The sequence below is a fragment of the Equus asinus genome, chromosome 1 (assembly GCF_041296235.1).
Source record: "Equus asinus isolate D_3611 breed Donkey chromosome 1, EquAss-T2T_v2, whole genome shotgun sequence".
NCBI lineage: Eukaryota > Metazoa > Chordata > Mammalia > Perissodactyla > Equidae > Equus > Equus asinus.
The window spans coordinates 110,158,140-110,176,825 of record NC_091790.1 but is presented as its reverse complement, the minus strand read 5'-3'; the positions used below and the strand labels follow the sequence as shown (position 1 = coordinate 110,176,825).

At 47.0% G+C, this 18,686-nt stretch overlaps 1 protein-coding gene across 2 annotated transcripts in view; it reads right to left on the bottom strand.

Annotated features, from left to right (window-relative positions):
* Window positions 1-18,121, bottom strand: part of PUS7 (pseudouridine synthase 7) — a 46,094-nt gene extending 27,973 nt beyond the window's left edge. For both annotated transcript variants that reach the window (XM_070505401.1, XM_044769724.2), the window contains exons 1-5: window positions 17,879-18,121; window positions 8,912-9,344; window positions 7,698-7,782; window positions 7,463-7,564; window positions 4,576-4,720 (exon numbers count right to left, since the gene is read on the bottom strand). In XM_070505401.1, coding sequence (XP_070361502.1) covers window positions 4,576-4,720; window positions 7,463-7,564; window positions 7,698-7,782; window positions 8,912-9,344; window positions 17,879-18,008 — 895 coding nt within the window. In that variant the 5' untranslated portion in view covers window positions 18,009-18,121. The remainder of the gene's footprint in view (window positions 1-4,575; window positions 4,721-7,462; window positions 7,565-7,697; window positions 7,783-8,911; window positions 9,345-17,878) is intronic.
* Between the last annotated feature and the right edge of the window lie 565 nt (window positions 18,122-18,686).

Here is an 18,686-nt window from a genome sequence, read left to right as displayed (position 1 = left end):
AGAATTTTCTTTAAAATACTCCAACAAGAAAAAAAAGTGGGAGGAAGAGACCAAACAAAAACAACAGAATGTTAAACATCTCGAAGATGATTGACAGGTGCCCCAGGACTCAATGTATGATTTTCCTCATTGGTGTCCACGTCTGAACATGTCCATAAGGAAAAGTCAAAAAAAAAATACCTGTGATAAAGTTGATGAAGTGTAGCTATATTTTTCCTTAACTATCTCTTCACTAAACTCACAAATAACTATAAAGGCAAGAAATAAATGAAGCCACAAGACTGAGAAACCAAATGCTGTATACTTTGAGAGAAACCATGACAACCGAGAATGTCTTGGCTCACGAGCATGCATCTTTGATCAGCAAGTCCAAGCACTGAGCATGCACACAGTTCTCTCCTTTGCAAAGGCCAGATACGAGGGTTCTTTCCTATGTACACTTGCTACACAAAATAGTGAGCATACGCATGGATCACCTGGGAATACTCTGAACAACGGAAAATCAACGGGTCTCAACTTATTTTGGGCAATTTGTTTGACTTTATAAAACTCTAAATCCTTAGAATGCTAATAAGTAGCATACACATAGCTTTACAATTTAAATGAATTTAAAATAACTTTCAGACATTTTGAGACACTGATTTAAAGTGCGAACGCCAAGACTTCTCAGGCTGAGGTAACAGGAAGCAACCTTCCGATGGTCTGATGTGGCAGCTCCACTCCAGGAGCAATAGAAACCAGACAAAAGGAGGAATCACGTTCAGGAGACCCATGTATGGAGCACAGAGGTCCTCATGAATAAGGAAGGAAAAATGTTTGTGACTCGAGAAAGATGACAGGATGGCGTAGCATGCAGAACATTCTTTCCTTCCTATTCAAGGCCATTTCCAGCGCTGCACCCCTGCACACTGCCCTTCGGCTTCCTCAGGATCCTGCTCCACCCATTATCGCTCTCCCGGAATTTCCACCCTCCCTCGCCCCAGGCTCTTTCCCTTCGGTCTACCAACCTGCTCAGGGCGCTTCCATTTTAAAGTCAAACCTGTGTCTCCCTCTCCTCAACCTGGTTCCTCTCCCTTCTTCCCCTCTTTACAGCTTAGCTGAAAAAGCAGCCTGTATTTACTGCCTGCCGTCTCAACCTACTGTGTAAACCGGTTTCTCCCTCTGCTCCAGTAAAACTGCTCTGGCAAAGACACCAGCGACGCCCATGTCGCTAAAAATCGACCGACGTGTTTCAGCGTCCTTATCTTGCTGACCCATCTGTAATGTCTTCCCCTGCTAACCACTCTGATTATTGGCAGTCTCTCTCCCTGTGGATTCCGTAACACTGGGCTCTCCCGGAGTTTCCTTTGGACGCGCCTGGCTCCTCCTCCTGAGTCTCTGTGGACTCCTACATCCAGGTATGCCCCTGGGAACCGCTCATGCCAAAAAGTATGGACGTCGTCTACATATCACATGGCAGAATGATTTTGTACTTAAGTCTCTAAAAAGAAGTTCTTAGAGGCATTTGGAATGTACACTATCTATTTCAAAATGGTAAGTTAATTTACCTGATTAAACAGTTTATAATAACCACGTGACATTTTCAGAAAAATACCCTATGTATGCTTTGAGGTAAATCAACGTGGCCTGTCCATCAGACCGGATCAACACACAACACAACATCCGCACTGAGACAGCCGGTACCTTGTGGTGTGTGGGCACCATGATTTAGAATCCACCGTGCCTACGTTTTAGGACGGATGGCTCTACTGGAGAAAAGTTTAGCTTAAGAACATTGCAAAATTGCTGGATAATGCATGAGCCACCAGTAACAATTTCTATCAGAGCTTGGTAGTAAAGGAGCTCTAAAAACATCACAGACTTGGCTTTGCAATGAAGCTTTAAAAGCGAATTCATTCTGGGGCTGGCCCCATGGCCGAGTGGTTAAGTTCGCGCACTCCACTGCAGGCGGCCCAGTGTTTCGTTGGTTCGAATCCTGGGCGCGGACATGGCACTGCTCATCAAACCACGCTGAGGCAGCGTCCCACATGCCTCAACTAGAAGGACCCACAACAAAGAATATACAACTATGTACCGGGGGGCTTTGGGGAGAAAAAGGAAAAAAATAAAATCTTTAAAAAAAAAAAAAAAGCGAATTCATTCAGGTGCTAGGCAAGGTGGCCGAGGAGGACCAGCTGTCATTGGTACTGGGTTCTCCTCACGGGGGCACGAACAACCGTCTCTGGGTACCAGCCTTCCCTACTTTTCCAGTGCTGTTTGCTTTAAGCCACTCTCAGCTGGCGGGTGGGGAGCGAGATCTGCAGATGGACGCAGGCTCTGGGTCCGTGAGGGGGACGGAGCAGCTCAGATGGCAGACCTCTAGTCCACCTGAGTAATCGCCACAACAGCTCAAGCCCCTGAGGGTCAGACCTCTGTGCAAGTGTTGATCCAATCTGACCTGCCTGCCTGCTTCTTTTTAAAGTGAGAAATTCCTAATTACTGAAGACGTGTAAAGGGAAACGGAGAGGGGTGGTTCACGTCACACAGAGCCAGCATCCCACTTGGAAAATCTTAAGGAAATTTTTTATTTGGAAAAAAAGAAAGGTGGGTGTGGCACAAGCACAGAAAATGTGGATAAAGGCAGAATACGAGAGACCTGGCGCCACTCACTTGAGGGGAAGGGGTGGGAGGCCGCGCGATGGCCCCCCTGCCTGGCAATGCCCTAAGGCCCCTCCCCAGAGGTCACAGAATCTGGCCTCCTCTGAGAAAGCAGCACCGTTAACCGGAAGCAACCAGACAAAGAAAGAGAGGTTCTGCCTCTTCCAGCCTGCAACCTCATGACCACACTCAGCAGATCACAACCCTGCCTCCTCCTCTCGCCTTTGCAAGCGGGCAGCTGACCCACGTGGACTGCCCCTCTACAAGGAATGTCCCCGGCAGCCTATCTCACCCTGGGTTCCTCGAGAGTTGGGACTGAGTGCGCACAGGCACCTGTGCTAGGTGGCGGGTTACCTGCTCTCCTCCACATCTATGACAGCTACTAGCTGCGTGCCAATCCAGGGAGAACGGGGAAAACAGGCACCTGAATCACTTTCCACTGGGCTTAACTTCCTGGAACAACCCCAGCCAAAGGCAGGCTGGGAAGGCAATATTTCACACTGTGGCTCCGACATCAAAGAAACACGTAGTAACCACGCCATTAGTCTGTGGATTGAGAACCACCCTCAAGTAGTTCCAAAGTACATTATCCCACCTTTCCATCTGGCATCCACCGAGAAGTGGCCTTCCTCTCCACCTTCTCCTCCTCTGCTCAAGGTTTCTCATTTCCGTGTCACTATCCAGATTTCATTTTTTTTTTTTTTTTGAGGAAGATTAGCCCTGAGCTAACACCTGCTGCCAATCCTCCTCTTTTTGCTGAGGAAGACTGGCCCTGAGCTAACATCCATGCCCATCTTCCTCTACCTTTTTTTAATATGCGGGATGCCTGCCACAGCATGGCTTGCCAAGCGGTGCCATGTCGCACCCAGGATCCGAACCGGCAAACCCCGGGCTGCCGAAGCGGAATGTGTGAACTTAACTGCTGCACCACCGGGCCGGCCCCTATCCAGGCTTCTTTATTTGACTACATTATTTTCTCAGCACAGCTCAATCTTCTTTCTACTCCCATTTTTCTTCTACCCTCTCATGTCGCCAGAAGCACAGTTATACACAACTAAGGCTTCTTCCGCTCACAGCCCTGACGTAAGAGAATTCTGACCAAGCACCAATGATTTCAATGGTCTTTTGTTATTCAGTCTTGGAGTTTTGCTCTAAGAAATAGATCTAGAAATAACTCCTCACCAACAGGGGCCATCACTGGCAGGGGAGGAGGATGGGGAAATAACTTTTTCTGACTACAATTTTCATTAAAATTTTATCTGCTGATTTGACAGGTAAAAGGAGAAAAATCACCCAATTTTTCTTAAGGTTATATGCAAATCCAAATTTTCATGGCTGTAGAAAACATATTAGAACATAAACAGCAGAGAGATTCACTGACAACACACCCATTTCAAATGAATGATACACAACGAAGGAAGGATGCACTTGGCGAAGGGGCGCTGCTTTATATTCCGTGTTTCAGGCGTGAGTGAAGAAGATACTCACAGCTGGAAACAGCAGCTCTTTCAGTATAGAGACTTTGCAGAAAATATGCCACTGGGATGGCTGACGAGCATTTCTTGTTCATCTGAAAGCTTTCTGTCCTCCATTAAGAACCGAGAATGAGCAATATCCTTCCATTTCCTCCCTCAATTGCCACTCAGCCGGCTCTGCTCTTCAGGGAACGTATCGAATTCCTAAGACTCTTTCAGGCATCACCATAATCTCAGCAAATCTTTACTCACATAAAAGGCCTAACGCCCCCGTGCCAGACAGACGGGCTACAGGATTGCTGTGACATCTGAAATGATATGATTTCCCTCCTTGAAGGACTGACATGATCAATATCCTTGTCTGAACAACAGCAACACAGCCCTTGAACGTGACCGGGCAGGAGATGGGAGCGGGATGTGCCGTGTGACCCCTGAGCAGAGAGGCCAGTCCTCCCACACTTACTTGCCAGAGCCTTCCTTCCAGCTGCGTGGTAGGCTACGATATACTTCTTCCCCTCTCTGTCCTCTGTTTTTGTCTCTAATCCTGGAAACAGAGATTTAATTGCTTGATGGATGATGGTTCTTTTCTCTTTGGTGTCCTCAATAACCTAATAAAAACACAGATAATGATACTACTAATTTAAAAAACATTAAATAGGGCGATAATACCAACAAGTTAGTAAAAACACTACTCATCTTCTTAACTATGCAAAGTAACATAAATACACGGGTACGACTTCCGAAATCTTTGAGAGCTTCCCAATACTGTGACTCCTAAGAGCCTGCTTACGGAGCACGTCCAGCTGCCGGGCACCATACCGAGCACCTCACAGCCGTCGTCTTATTTAATCCCCATCCTCTCCCTCTCACGCCACTGGCGTGCCTACTTAGAAATGAGGAAAATGAGGCTGAGAGAAGCTAAGGAACGGGTCTAAGGTCTAAGGTAGCCGGATGGAGGCAGAGCCAGATCTGAAACCCAGGCTGTCGGGCTCCAGAGCCACTCATCCCACATGCTCCCTCTCAGGGACTCTGCCGGACAAACACCTCAGGACTCAAAGACGGAAATGCAGGCAAGCCGGGCCCTCTGGGATGTCAGAGACTCTGCTCCCCCCAGCAGTCTAATCTACAACAGCCTCATAACGAATCCTAGTCTATACGGAATTATTTCAGTGACATTATAGAAAAATCAACATCAAGAAAACGTAAACTTATTACGTGACTGTTTTTCCAATTCTGAATTGGTCTTACACTAAGAAATACATTTCACATCTGGATTTAATAGCCAGAAACATGTATGTGAACATGCCTAATTAAAAGTCTAAAAAAAATTTACAAACAGTACTTATCTTTTCTATGTGCAATGCGTTGTTATTTTCTATTTTATTTTATTACACTAAAAAAATATTAGTTAAGATCCACTAGGGGCCAGCCTGGTGGCTCAGTGGTTAAGTTTGCACGTTCCACTTTGATGGCCTGAGGTATGCTGGTTCGGATCCCAGGTGTGGACATGGCACCACTTGGCAAGCCATACTGTGGCAGGCGTCCCACGTATAAAGTAGAGGAAGATGGGCACGGATGTTACCTCAGGGCCAGTCTTCCTCAGCAAAAAGAGGAGGATTGGTAGCAGATGCTAGCTCAGGGCTAATCTTCCTCAAAAAAAAAAAAAAAGATCCACTAAATTGATTTCATGACCCACTGATGGGCTGCAACCTGCAAGCTGAAAAACGCTGATATACTACAACTACCACTAACGAAACCTAACACTATTTTAGCAAAATAAAAAATGTAAATGAAAACAAAGTACATTATCATTATAGATAAGTGACATTTTCATATCAAAGGGTAAGTCTAGATCTGGAATTTACTGAGACCACTGAGTTGGAACCACAGTTTGTGCATGAGTGAATGCAGATTTGGACCTCACAAATTCAGAAAGTCTGTGGTGCTTATTTTACAGACGAGGAAACTTGCCCATGGTTTAGGCTTTGAAAAGTAAAAACTTTCAATCGATGGCATAACTACAGTCTTTAAGATGATAGCAAGTCCTGCCATCTATGTAGTTTTAATATAAATTATGGGGCTAAGATATACCGCCATACTGCACAAGCAAGGGAAACCTGGACCACTCTCCTGGACTGCTCTCAAAACCAATTCTCAGGAATTTCCTCCTTGGCATAGCTGAAAACTTTGTCTATGGGTAAATTCAGTAATTGAGGATTCCTAGAATTGTAACATTACCCACTTCTGGGAAGTTTGGTGGTGGAAGAGGAGATGAGGATTGGAGGCAGATAACGAATTCTGAAAAGTTACAGTAAACTCCTATTAACTGGGAGCAATGGAAGGGGGAATTTCAGACAACCCCAAATTCAGTAGGTTGTTAAAAGATGGTACAAAATTAATTTAACACAAACTTAAAATGCTAAAAATCCTGTGCTACAAGATTCTTAAAATCTTGTAACACATTTGCTTTGCTGTAGACATCACCTAGAGCCGCTCTGTCGCATACGGGAGCCACTAACAGTGGGCATGTGGCTAGTCTGAACTGAGATGTGCTATTAGCGTAAAGTAACACCAGATTCTGAAAACTCAGGAGGAAAAAAAAAAAGAATGTAAAAGATTTCATTAGTAATTTTTAAAATACTGATTACACAGTGAAATGATATTTTGAATGTATTAGGGAAACTAAAACATATTGTTAAAAATCAATTTCATCTGCTTCTCTTTATTTTTAAATTTTTAGAAGATTTAAAATGAAAAAAATTGGCTCAGACTATAATTCTGTTGGACAGCACTAATTGAGAAGAATAAAATTTTCATGCCAGAAAGATTTGTAAAAGGCATTTACTCTTCTACTTAGTAGCTGAGTCCTCCTTTTTCTGAATAGCACGAGTGGACTCAAGTGGAGCAAGGAAACGCTCCCTTACCTCCTCCCCCCGGTCCCTCCCCCTCCCAGAGCCCCACTGGAGATGGAGAGGCTGCTGGAGACAGAGCCGGGGCCTCCCTATCAGGGCCACGCAGCCGACTGCCAGGAGGTCTAGCCCTTAGCAGTAGATACCATGTGATATAACTGTCATTCTGTGGTTCCAAACAACAGATTTCTTTGCTGATCTGTGGTCATATAAAAATTTTTTAAAACAAAACATAATTTTTTTGTGCCAGTTTATCTGCATACTGGTTATCCGCCACCGATAGAAACATTTTTAGTATAATGCTCTTTTAGATCAAACAGAGAAAAGTCACCCTTTTGTTAACTGCTGTAATTTTTCCAATAGACACGTATTAACATTCACCCAAAAAGAAGCAGTCACACTCTAGAAAACCTTTTCACATGTTTTTTTACTACTATTTACCTCGATGGCAACACTGGTTTCCTTATTTTTAAAAAGCTGGAGCTCTTCTAAACGCTGCTTTTCTTCGGCTGTCAAAACCGTCAACATATCTTCCGAAGGAGCCTTTAAAATACCCACGAGAAGCCTGGTGAGTCTCACACAGAATGCAAGGCTGTTTACAGCTCTATATTGCTACGACCTCTAGGAAATGCTATTTGTATACAGAAGGTGACTTCTGCTGGAAAGCTGCTCCTACCTCTTCATCCACTGGGACAGACAAGTCATCCAAATGGCTGACACGCCCATCTTTCCCTATTTCATGAACAACGAAGTCGGAGTACCTGATGAAAAGAAAACACACAACTTCAGAGCATCAGCATTTGGTTTCCTATTAATTTTAGGAGAAAGTTGATTAACAGTAAGATTTACTGTTGTACAAGACATGGATTTTTAAAAAATTTTCATACAGAAGTGTGGTTATGGGGGCCGGCCTGGTGGCACAGCGGTTAAGTTCGCACGTTCCGCTTCTCGTTGGCCCGGGGTTCACTGGTTTGGATCCCAGGTGCGGACATGGCTCTGCTTGGCAGGCCATGCTATGGTAGGTGTCCCACGTATAAAGTAAAGGAAGATGGGCAGGGATGTTAGCTCAAGGCCAGTCTTCCTCAGTGAAAAGAGGAGGACTGGCAGTAGTTAGCTCAGGGCTAATCTTCCTCAAAAAAAAATATATAGTTATGTTTTTGGTTTCTTAATGAATTCTGAGCCGCACCCTGGGCTTTGTATCAGAATGTAAAGAAAAGACCCTCCTAATTACTCTTCCAGAGAAACACATAAATCAAAGCTTACTGATGTTACCCGATGATTATACAGACAGTCCATAGTACAGCGAATCATAAAATACTGTAAATGGTTAATGAAGTCACAGCCCAGTAAATCTACTATGAACCACCCTGAAACTTACCTTTATGATAAATACTCTATATGCATTATTTAAAATCCTCTCAACAACCCCAAGGTGGTATTAGGACCCATTTTTGGGATGAGGATACTGAGGCTCAGAGGAGTCAAGTAACTATAAAGTGGCTGAACTGGATTCACACCCAGATCCATCAGGCTCCAAGGACCACCTCCTTCCTCCTGTAGATGTGGCACATTCAGGTGAAAGAGTTTAAGATTTTAAGACCAATTCATAAAAAATCTGAAACCATTTAAAATGGTTTATTTGAAAGGAATGAACAGCACCCATTCACATATTAACAATGCATACCACTGGAAAATTATTTTTATTTACTCCTTTTATCTTTAAATGGTCTCATTTACCCATTTCAGCAGCTCTCTTTCCTCCTATTCATTTTTGACCATCAGTGCAAACAATCCTTGGGGATAGGGAGCTAAATGGAATACATTGCTGATTTCTTTCTAAAGAAAAGAACTAATATAACTAAAATAAATTTATACATAAACTAAACCTACCTTTCTTTTAAGATCCCCGAGAATCCTTGGTGGGAACTTACAAACTTGGTGATGCCTACATCAAGTTCGGTCAGTCCATGCTTCATCATGTCTGCAAAGCTCTCCGCTTCCTCCTCCTCATCCCCCTCCTCTGAAAGGCCATCTTCCTCCTCCTCCTCCTCCTCTTCCAACCGAGCATCAGAATTCTCTGTACCCTCTCCCGCACTTACAGCACCAGGTGGCCCGAGCACATTCTCACCGCTGCGGGGAGAGGCATTCTCCAGCCCGGCTCGGCCTGTGGTCAGACAGCATTCCGACACCTTCTGTCTTTTTGCCTCCTCAGCTGGCGCCACACTGTCATTGTCTTCGACAGCCAGGGACCCACGCTTCAGTGACACACCAGTCATTTCTGTCATCTCCATTTTTAAGGCTCCAAGAAAACATTTAAGAGAACCTTTTGGGAAGGAAGAGAGAGTAGGAAGTGACAATGGCTTGTTTCAGCAAACAGAGCTAACTTCGTTCCTAGGGGCCTGAAAATCATTCATTAAAATAATTCTTCCTGCTGTTGGTGTGTAGCTTGGTGGGACAGAGCAACAGCACAACACTTCTGTGTGGAACTCGACAGTGTGCATCAAAACCCTTAAAATATGTATTTCCTCTGACTCAGAAACACAACCTTCAGGGAGGATCTTAAGAAAACAATTACGAAAGAGCTTAACGTTTTAGCTGTAATGATACTTACACCTCTGGGCTTTAGATTAGAAAAAATTAAGAACAATGACGCCTGGGTCCATAAACCACACAGTATGTAGAAACAATGTGAATTAAATCTGGGAAAGGTGGTTACTTCTAAGGCAGGATGGAGGTGGCTGGGAGATGTGCTGTTTTTACCGAACACCACAGTTGTATCACCTGAACTTTGTTTCACATACATTATTATCCTTCTGAAAAAGTGATTAAATAAAAATAGTGTATAAATACATTTACTGACATGAAAGCATACTCATATCATACCATACTAAGAAAAAAACAGCAAGGGGAGGGGGGAGCTGTTCAACGGGGGAAGAGTCTCAGTTCTGCAAGGTGAAAGAACCCTGGAGATGGGCTCCACGAAGCTGTGAATGAACTCGACACTCCTGGACTGGACACTTATAAATGGTTAAGATGTTATACACTATGTGTATTTTGCCACAACTTAACAAACACAGATTATAATTTAACTGGCCCATACACAAGGTACTGAGCTAGTCTCAGAAGGCACACATACCTCCCAGTACACAGCAGCCTGACAGAGGGCAACAGGTGACAATCAAGATCAATACATTTATCTGAGACCAAGAGTGCCTAATTTCATCTTATTTGAGGCTCTTGGTGAAATAAGGATAAAAATTTTTCCATAATAATTATATGGGGAGATGCTAAAATTAACGTACTAATGTACTTAGTAAACATATTCATAAAGAACATCAATGAGCAGAGAGTTAATATTCTAGTTCTCCAAAGCTTGGATAACAAGAAACCCACCTACAGAAGCATCTATCGCAGAAGAATAATAATGATGAACTAAATTTTGAGAATCCATATTTGATCCTGCCTCATAGTCAAAAATCAAGAATGGAAAGCAAAGAAAAAGACAAATACATGCAAAAAGCGAAAGAAAAAAGGATCATGATAGCTACAAAAAAAACAGGGAAAAGGTACAGAAAAATGTCAGTAAAAACAATTTCCTTTGAAAGACAAAAAATTAAATAAAGAGAATAGAAGAAACCAAGAAACTGAAACAGAAACACACAACTAGTTACATAAAATTATCTCCAATTCAAATAGGAAAGCATTTATTCTTTATTTGTTCTAAGCGAGGAACAGTAAAAAAGAATGCTGCTTTATGCAATGCCGATGCTACTTCATTTTCTCTTGACATCAAGAAAGCTGCCCTCTCGGAGCCTACACACCAGTGAGGCAGACAGAAAGGACCCCGGGCTCACCTGGGGATACAGGAACAAAAGGAGACCTCACAGGGCGTTGGTGGCGAGGGTGTCAGAAGACATCCTTCCTATGAAGACTAGAAATGAACACCGGAGCCGAGTTTTGAGGAATGAATAAGAATAAGGTCGTGGAAAAAGGGGAGGTGGCTGTTTGGGGGCGGTGGACCAACCTGTGCAAAGACACGGAGGATGGGAGCGCACAGAGTGCTGGAAGAACCCCAAGGACTCAGCACGTATTGTGGAGGGTAAAACACACAAGGAGAGAGCCGGGAGTTAAAGCTAGGGCGTGGGCGGAGGCCACACCAGGCGAGATGGAGCGAATTACATCCTCAAAACCAAACACCGCTTGATTGGTGAGTCAGATTTTGTGGCAGCCCTCTGAAGAGCAATGGAGGTCAGGCTGGAAGACGGGGCAGGGGGACTGCTGTCGTTGAGGCAGGAAATCAGTGCAATCTCATCCAGGCGGAGGCAAGGGCAGCAGAAAGGAGGGGAGGAGTCAGGGACATTTAGGAGTGGTGGGGACAGGACTGGGTGACAAACGGGGGAGGAAAGGGGAAACACTCCAGGATGACTCAGGTTTTCTGCCTTGGGGACCCCAGGAAGAGGAGACGATGGTGGGAGAAGACAAGCCCACTTATAGGCCTGTGGTGCTGTAAGTGCCCGGGGCACATCCTGCATCCAGTCACTACACTGTGTCACACACACTGTCACCTAAAACCCACAAGGGCTCCCCAATGCCGATATGACGTTCCCAGCTGGCACCACAGGAGCCTCCAGGAGACCCTGCTGCCCTTCAGAGCCTGGACTCTCAGCGTCAGGGAAGCACGGCCAGGAACAGCCGCTTCGGCCCTGGGCTCAGGGCTTCCTGGTCGGCGGGACGCCCCTCTCCTGCCCAGAGTGCCGAGAACTCAGCAGGCTCCTCCTAACAACCTCACAGCCACAGGCCTTCGTGGAAACACCGATCGTTTCCTTCGCAGAAATGTCGGCTTCATCCTGCTCTGGCACTGTCCATCATCCAGCACCACGTACCATTATCTTCCACACGCCTCCAACCACTCAGGCCCAGCCCAGGCCGGGGCCCATTCCCAGACTGCCTGCCCACGCGCTCTCTGATGGCAGGCCCTGCACACGCACCGCAGGTCACCTTCAAGACTCCTCCGCAGGCCACGAGCCCAACTCCCGTGCCTCCCTCTGTTAACTCCCGCTCTTCCCGCTTGGCCTCCCATGTGGGTAGCTGAGTACCGCGCTTCTCCCCACCACCTTCTAGCTGTGTAACTGGTCCCAGGAAACCACTAATGTCCCCAAGCCCCCGTTCTTCGGTTGTAAACCAGGAATGATACGTGCTTCGCAGGATGCTGTGAAGATGAAACGTGACACTGAACACAGAGCCGCGACCCATAGCAGGAGCCAAGCAGACGCCAGTGCCCGTTCCTCTCTCAAGAAGGCTGCAGACCCCGAGGATATCACGTGCACGCCAGAGAATCCAGGGTGGTGGAACAGGTGGCAACAGACATTCTGTAGACTTCTGGAAGAAGGTGCTGAAGTCGTTCCCCGTTTACAGAGATCAAACACACAGTAAGTAGCAAAGCCCTAAGGAAACGCTGGACCTGGACAAGGACCACCAACGGTCACTAACATGCAAAAAAGAGACCACCACACACTGCGTGCTCCTGAAAGTACACGCTGTTATTTACGAAGTACTCTTACTGACGGAAACTCTGTGCCTAACTACTAGCGTAGGTGGCACCCAGGGACAGAAGATGTTCATCACCGCAAGGAAGCAATCAGCAAAATCCTGACCATGGGAAACTCTGCAAGGACAAGGACACCGTTCCTCCAACTAATAAACAGCAAGGGCACAAAGGAAGGGGGAAGTTACACATAAACCTACAAAGAAAGGCAATGGGTGGATCCTGATTCAAAGAAATCAACGGTTAAAAAAAGCACTTACTGGCACAACAGTTAAGTGCACACGTTCTGCTTCTGCGGCCCAGGGTTCACCTGTTTGGATCCCGGGTGTGGACATGGCACCGCTTGTCAAGCCATGCTGTGGTAGGTGCCCCACATATAAAATAGAGGAAGATGGGCATGGATGTTAGCTCAGCGCCAGTCTTCCTCAGCAAAAAGAGGAGGATTAGCAGCAGATGCTAGCTCAGGGCTAATCTTTCTCCAAAAAAAAAAAAATTAAAAAAAAGGGCACTTATGGGGGCTGGCCTGGTGGCATAGTGGTTAAGTTTGCGTGCTCTACTTCAGCAGCCCAGGGGTTTGTCATTTCAGATCCTGGGTGTGGATCTACACACCTCTTTATCACCATGCTCTGGTGGCATCCCACATACAAAAAACAGAGGAAGACTGGCATGGATGTTAGCTCAGGGCCAATCTTCCTCACCAAAAAAAGAAAGAAAGAAAGAAAAAGAAAAAAAGTGCTTATGAGGCAATCAGGCGTACTAAAACTGTGGGGACATCTGATGACATTAAGGTACACTGTCAACTTTTTAAGATGCAATAATACTATTGTGGTTACATTTAGAAATAGAATCCTTATGTTTTAGAGACACAAACCAAAATATTTACAGTTGAAAAGATAGTCTGGAATTTGCTTCAAAATACCTTACCAGCAGTGAATGGAAGTGGATTAGGTGCAGATGTAAGACAAGGCTGGCCGTCCGTTGGTCACTGCTGAAACTGGGTGATGGGGATAAGGGGAGATCACATCACATCACTCTCTCTACTTTGCATGTCTGAAATTTTTTATCATAAAAATAAAAGCTCAAAGTACAAAAAGATACATAAACTATGCTACCCTGAGCACACCGCCCGTCTTTTCAGTTCTGCTCCCTCTGCCATCGCCTGTCTGCAAACACATCGAGACATCCAGTCCCAAGACACGGCCTCTTCCATCTTCCCTTCGTCTAGCACCCCAGACCTCAACCACTCCTAGCTGCCGCTCAACACTCTCGCTCACTAGCCCTTCTCCTCCAGGATCCCTGCGAAACCTCAACCAAGGACCAACTCTGCTGTCGATGACGTCTGTGCTCCTGGTGCTGCTGGAGAAAACCTCACCGGGTCAGGGCGCTCCTCTCTCATGACAGCCCTCCACGCCCCCTGCCCATCGCTGGTCATGCGGTCTTCCCCAAGTCTTAGCTGCTGTTCACAAAGAAGATAGGGACCTCTGGCAGACACACGTCCTTAGCATATTCACAAGATCGCTTATTATGACCATCCCCACAACAGGGCAACCCTCCTAAGGGACCCCCACACTCACTTTAACCCTCACTCGCTCCTCAGCACTGCGGAGTGCACTCCCTTGCTGCACTCACCAGGCACCCCCTGCCAGACGCCACCCCAGGACCGTGACACGACACCGCAGTGAACCGAATAATCGCCCCGCCAGCGTGGGACTCCTTGCCAAACGCACAGCAGGCAATCCTGGCCCTACCTGACATCTCCTCCCAGCAGCACAAGGTCCCACTCTCCTCTCTCCCCGCCTCTCCAGGAGGAGCTCCTTTCCTCTCCTTCTCTGTCTGCCAGGCAACTCTGGGCTTCCCTGGGTGCCTTCTCCAACCCTGCTCCCTTCTCGCTCCCAAGTCTTCCAGCAGGGACTCCGCCATCCCCAGCTCCCCAGGTTGCTCGGGGGCCAAGGGGACCAAGGCGATCTAAGGACAGCAGGACAACCATAGAGCGTGCAGTGAGCTCACCCGAACCTTGCCCCGACTCGGCCACTCAGCCCCTCTCAGCTCTGAAACCCGGAGGCCCAGAGACGAAGCGCCTCGCTCGGAGTTGACACAGCCAGCCAGAGGGACATCAGAGGTTCAAATTCAACACGCCCGAAACTGATCTCACCATTTCCCACCCCAAACGCACTGCTTTGAAACTGCACCTGTTACCTCAGGGAGTGTCATCACAAACCGCCTACCGGTCACCTAAGTCAGAACGTGGCCTCATCCCAAGCCCTCACATTGCCCTGCGCCTACATCAGAGACTTGGTGAACGAAATTCTAGAAGGTTTAGGCCAGCAGTGTGGCACCTAACATCCCTGGAATGAGGACATTGGCAGATGACAGATCTGAAGTCTCAACCACTCACACTTGCTTCCGCAGCACTGCCACTGAGGCTGGAACGCTGACCAGACCAGCCCGGCCCCGCACAAGGGTGGAGCATCGAGCGCCGCTCTCAGCCCTTACTCAGCGAACTGCGGTCTGTGGGGTACCACTCGGAGTTGATCTAGGTTTTGCTATTTACTAAGCGGGTCATGTACCTCTCTCAGCCTCAGTTTCTTTCTCTGTAAAGCTGAAAAAGGATGACTTGGTTAAAGGTTTGAAATAGCTGCTCCTACTCACCTGCTGCCATTAATTTTTATTAAGGATGGTTTACGTGGCAGCACTGTATTGCTGAGTCTGGAGAAAAAACAGCATCTTATGCTTCTTTTGTTCTCCGGGCTAATGATGAAACATGGTTTTCTCCTTCAAACACCATTTAATTTTAAGAGACCGTCAAAGCACTGCCAAGAGCACCAAACAAACAGGCCTTTAGTGATTTTCTGGCAGTCTTTTTCTTGAAACTTGTAAACACTTGCCTCATCTCTTTTTCTTGTTGTATTTACTTGCAAAGACAAACTCATTAACTAATCTCTCTTTTGTATTTCAAATGAAATTATAATTTTCATTTGTTTTAGGCTGAGGGTCCTATCGCAGACAATTATTAAAGTAAATATAGCACCAATGATTATAAATCTCTTCATATGTATTTTGTTCAGTTCTGTCTGTGGGCCTAGAAGCTGAGAACACATTTCCTAGACCAGCTGTGCAAACTTCTGGACTAGGAGAGGCAGAACTCAAATAAGTGTCATTTTCCTAAGCAGGAACTATATAAAAGGAAAGACTGAAATGCAATATAATTTTTAAATGAGAGAGAGGACCCTGTGAACACGGAAGAGCCAAGAGGAATTCAGTCACAAAGATAAAATGACCCTGAGTGCCCCCATGTGATTTTCCTAAGGAAATGAGTTTTGCATTCAGGAAAATCCAAATATACATACTTAAGCATCATACCTCAAAGCTCTAAAAAGTGACCAGCTTAAAAAAAAAGGGAGGGAGCAGCTTTATGAGCTGTTTTTTTTTTTAACAGTATTAAAAACAAAGTTCTTTTTAAAGAAATGTTATGCAGCACAAATAGACCATCCACGATAGCAATGACAGCACCTCAAATGTCCAGTAAAATCTACAGATCAGAAGCTTCGGGCAGACGATGGGGCAGACAATGAAACCCACTGATATTTTCCCATGAACTTAAAATCTACACAATTCTTTGGAGGGAATACTAAAATAATGCTTTTTTGTTTCCTCTACGCTCCAAATGGGCCAAATAAGGTTAGGAATATTACAACTGTAACAGTATTTTAAAATCTGTTTCCTTAAGATATTAGACTCACCAATAAGCTTCCTCTGCACTCACAATAAAGTTCTGCATTTTCAAAATTTTAATATAACATTGACGACAGTCCCTGAACATTATTTCCTGCAAAACAAACATCTTAAACAAGAGCCGTATTAGCCTTAATCCTGTCTATATTTCAAAACCCTCCACACCTTCCACTCTTTAAATGCACCTATGCTCCATCCTCTGCAAACTGTCAGGAATCCCAGGAGCCCTCAAGATAAAGAGCACTTTTTTTTTCAGGGCAGAGCACGCTCTATACTCTCATATGCAAAGTTAAGTCCCTGACATTTGTTCATTCCACAAATATTTACTGAGCACCTCTTATGTTGATGGCACTGTTCTACACAATGGGGAAAAAGGGAAAATTTCCTGCCCTCATTGAACTTACATTTATTTAAGGATACATCAGAGAATAAAATAAAAAACAATCTCAGAACATGCAAGCATAGGGGCCACAGATAAAGCAGAGTAAGGGGAATGAGAGCAAGGGGTACTGTTCAGGGCAGCCTCCCTGGGGAGATGCTTTTTGAGCAGATTTGAAGGAAGAACCAGATACGAAAAGATGTGTGGGGAGAGTTCCAGGCAGCGGGAACAGCACGTGTAAAGGGCCTGAGGCAGGAGCAAACCTAGTCAACAGACCAGCTGGACTGTAATTTCTCTCTCCTACTTGGGGACAAAAGCTTTGTTTTATTAATACTCGTATCACCCAGTCTCTATCAAAAGATATGTTCAAAAGGAGTTGTTAAATTAATAAATTCGGACTGTTGGCTACTTGCCAAAAGACGGAACAAAATCACTGCTCATCCATCCCCTTTTCAGTATGAGTGTACAGCCTGATTTTTGACAGATCCCTCAATTGTCAAGGCCTCCCAGGCCAATGGGGCATGCCTGTTTCACAGATGACCACTGACTTGAAACAAAAGCCCGTAGTAATCCTCTATTTTCGGAATGAAAAAAAAAAAAAGCGGTCTGACAACGGGACCAAATATTTTAAAACCTAAACTGTCTCCAAACGCTACTTCTTGGCAGGCGCCAAGCCCCGGCAATGAGGACGGACCTCTCAGGGCAGAGCTGGCGGGAAGGACTCCGCGTGGATGAGTTTCAACACGCACAGCAGCACCGCCTCCACGCAATCACCAAACACGCACCGGGCAGAGCGCTGGAGGAGACGCTCCTGCTCTGGGAAACGTGCACAAAACGAGCGCAGCAGGCAGCGCTGGGGGACCACGAGGGCCGCGGCACGTGGGCGGGACCCTGGAGCAGACGGGCCCCGCGAGGTGTGGAGCCGCCACCGGCTTCGGGATAAAGGCTGGGGTCTCTTCCGCGAGGGAGAAGAGTCGGGGGCAAAGAACGAGAGGCGCGGGGACGCGATCCGCGGGAGGGGGCGGGGCCGGGCCCGCCAGCGCAGGACCCGACGGGCTCCGGGCGGGCTCCCGCGGGCGCGAGCCACCGTGGGGGCCTCAGACCCCCGCCGGGACGCCTTCCCGCCCCGCCTGGCCCCTCCGGGCGGGGCCTTGAGGCCGCGGGGCCGGGCTGAGGGTGGCCGCAGAGGCCGCGCACTTACCCGGGGCCTGGGAGCGCGGGCGCGGCGCGGGCCGGGCGGCGAGGAGGCAGGCGCGCGACTCCGGGCGCAGGAGGGCGGCGGCGGCGGCGAGGGCCGCTCGGAATAGCCAGCCGCGAGGGCGGCCGGGCATAGACAGCGCCGCCCGCGCCCGAGGCCGGGAGCTCTCAGAGGCCCTGCGGGCGCCCGGGCTCGCACACGTGCGGCGCAGCGTCGCGCCGCCACCGCCGGCCCCACCCCCGGGGCGGAGCTCGCCCTGCGCCGCCGGCCCCGCCCCCGTCGTAGGCCCCGCCCCCGCCGCCCGCGCGGAAGGGGAGGCCCCGCCCACCCGCCTCAGTGCGGTGGGGGGCCGCCACGCGCTCGCCCTTACTGGCTTTTCCTGCTGTGGGGTGGAGAGCTGTCGGGGGTCCGTTCACTCAGGGAGTCCCCAGGCGGTCGCAGCTGGGCTTTGGCTAGAGCAAAAGTGACTTTATCATGCCCCAAAGAGTCCACATTTTGTTTATCCACATTTTGTTTATCCATTATCACTTGGGTTGCTTCCATCTTTTGGCTACTGTGAATAATGCTGCTATGAATATGGGTGTACCAATATCTCTTTGATACCTCGCTTTCAATTTTTTTGGGTATATACCCAGAAGTGGAATTGCTGTATCATATGGTAATTCCATTTTTAATTTTTTGAGCAACCCCATACCATTTTCCACAGCAGCTATAGACTTATTTTAAAATCTGGGTTTACATGTGGGGATCTGGTTAACTGAGTATAGACTTGCAGTGTTCTATACTCTGAAATTATTCACTTCAGTTAAGT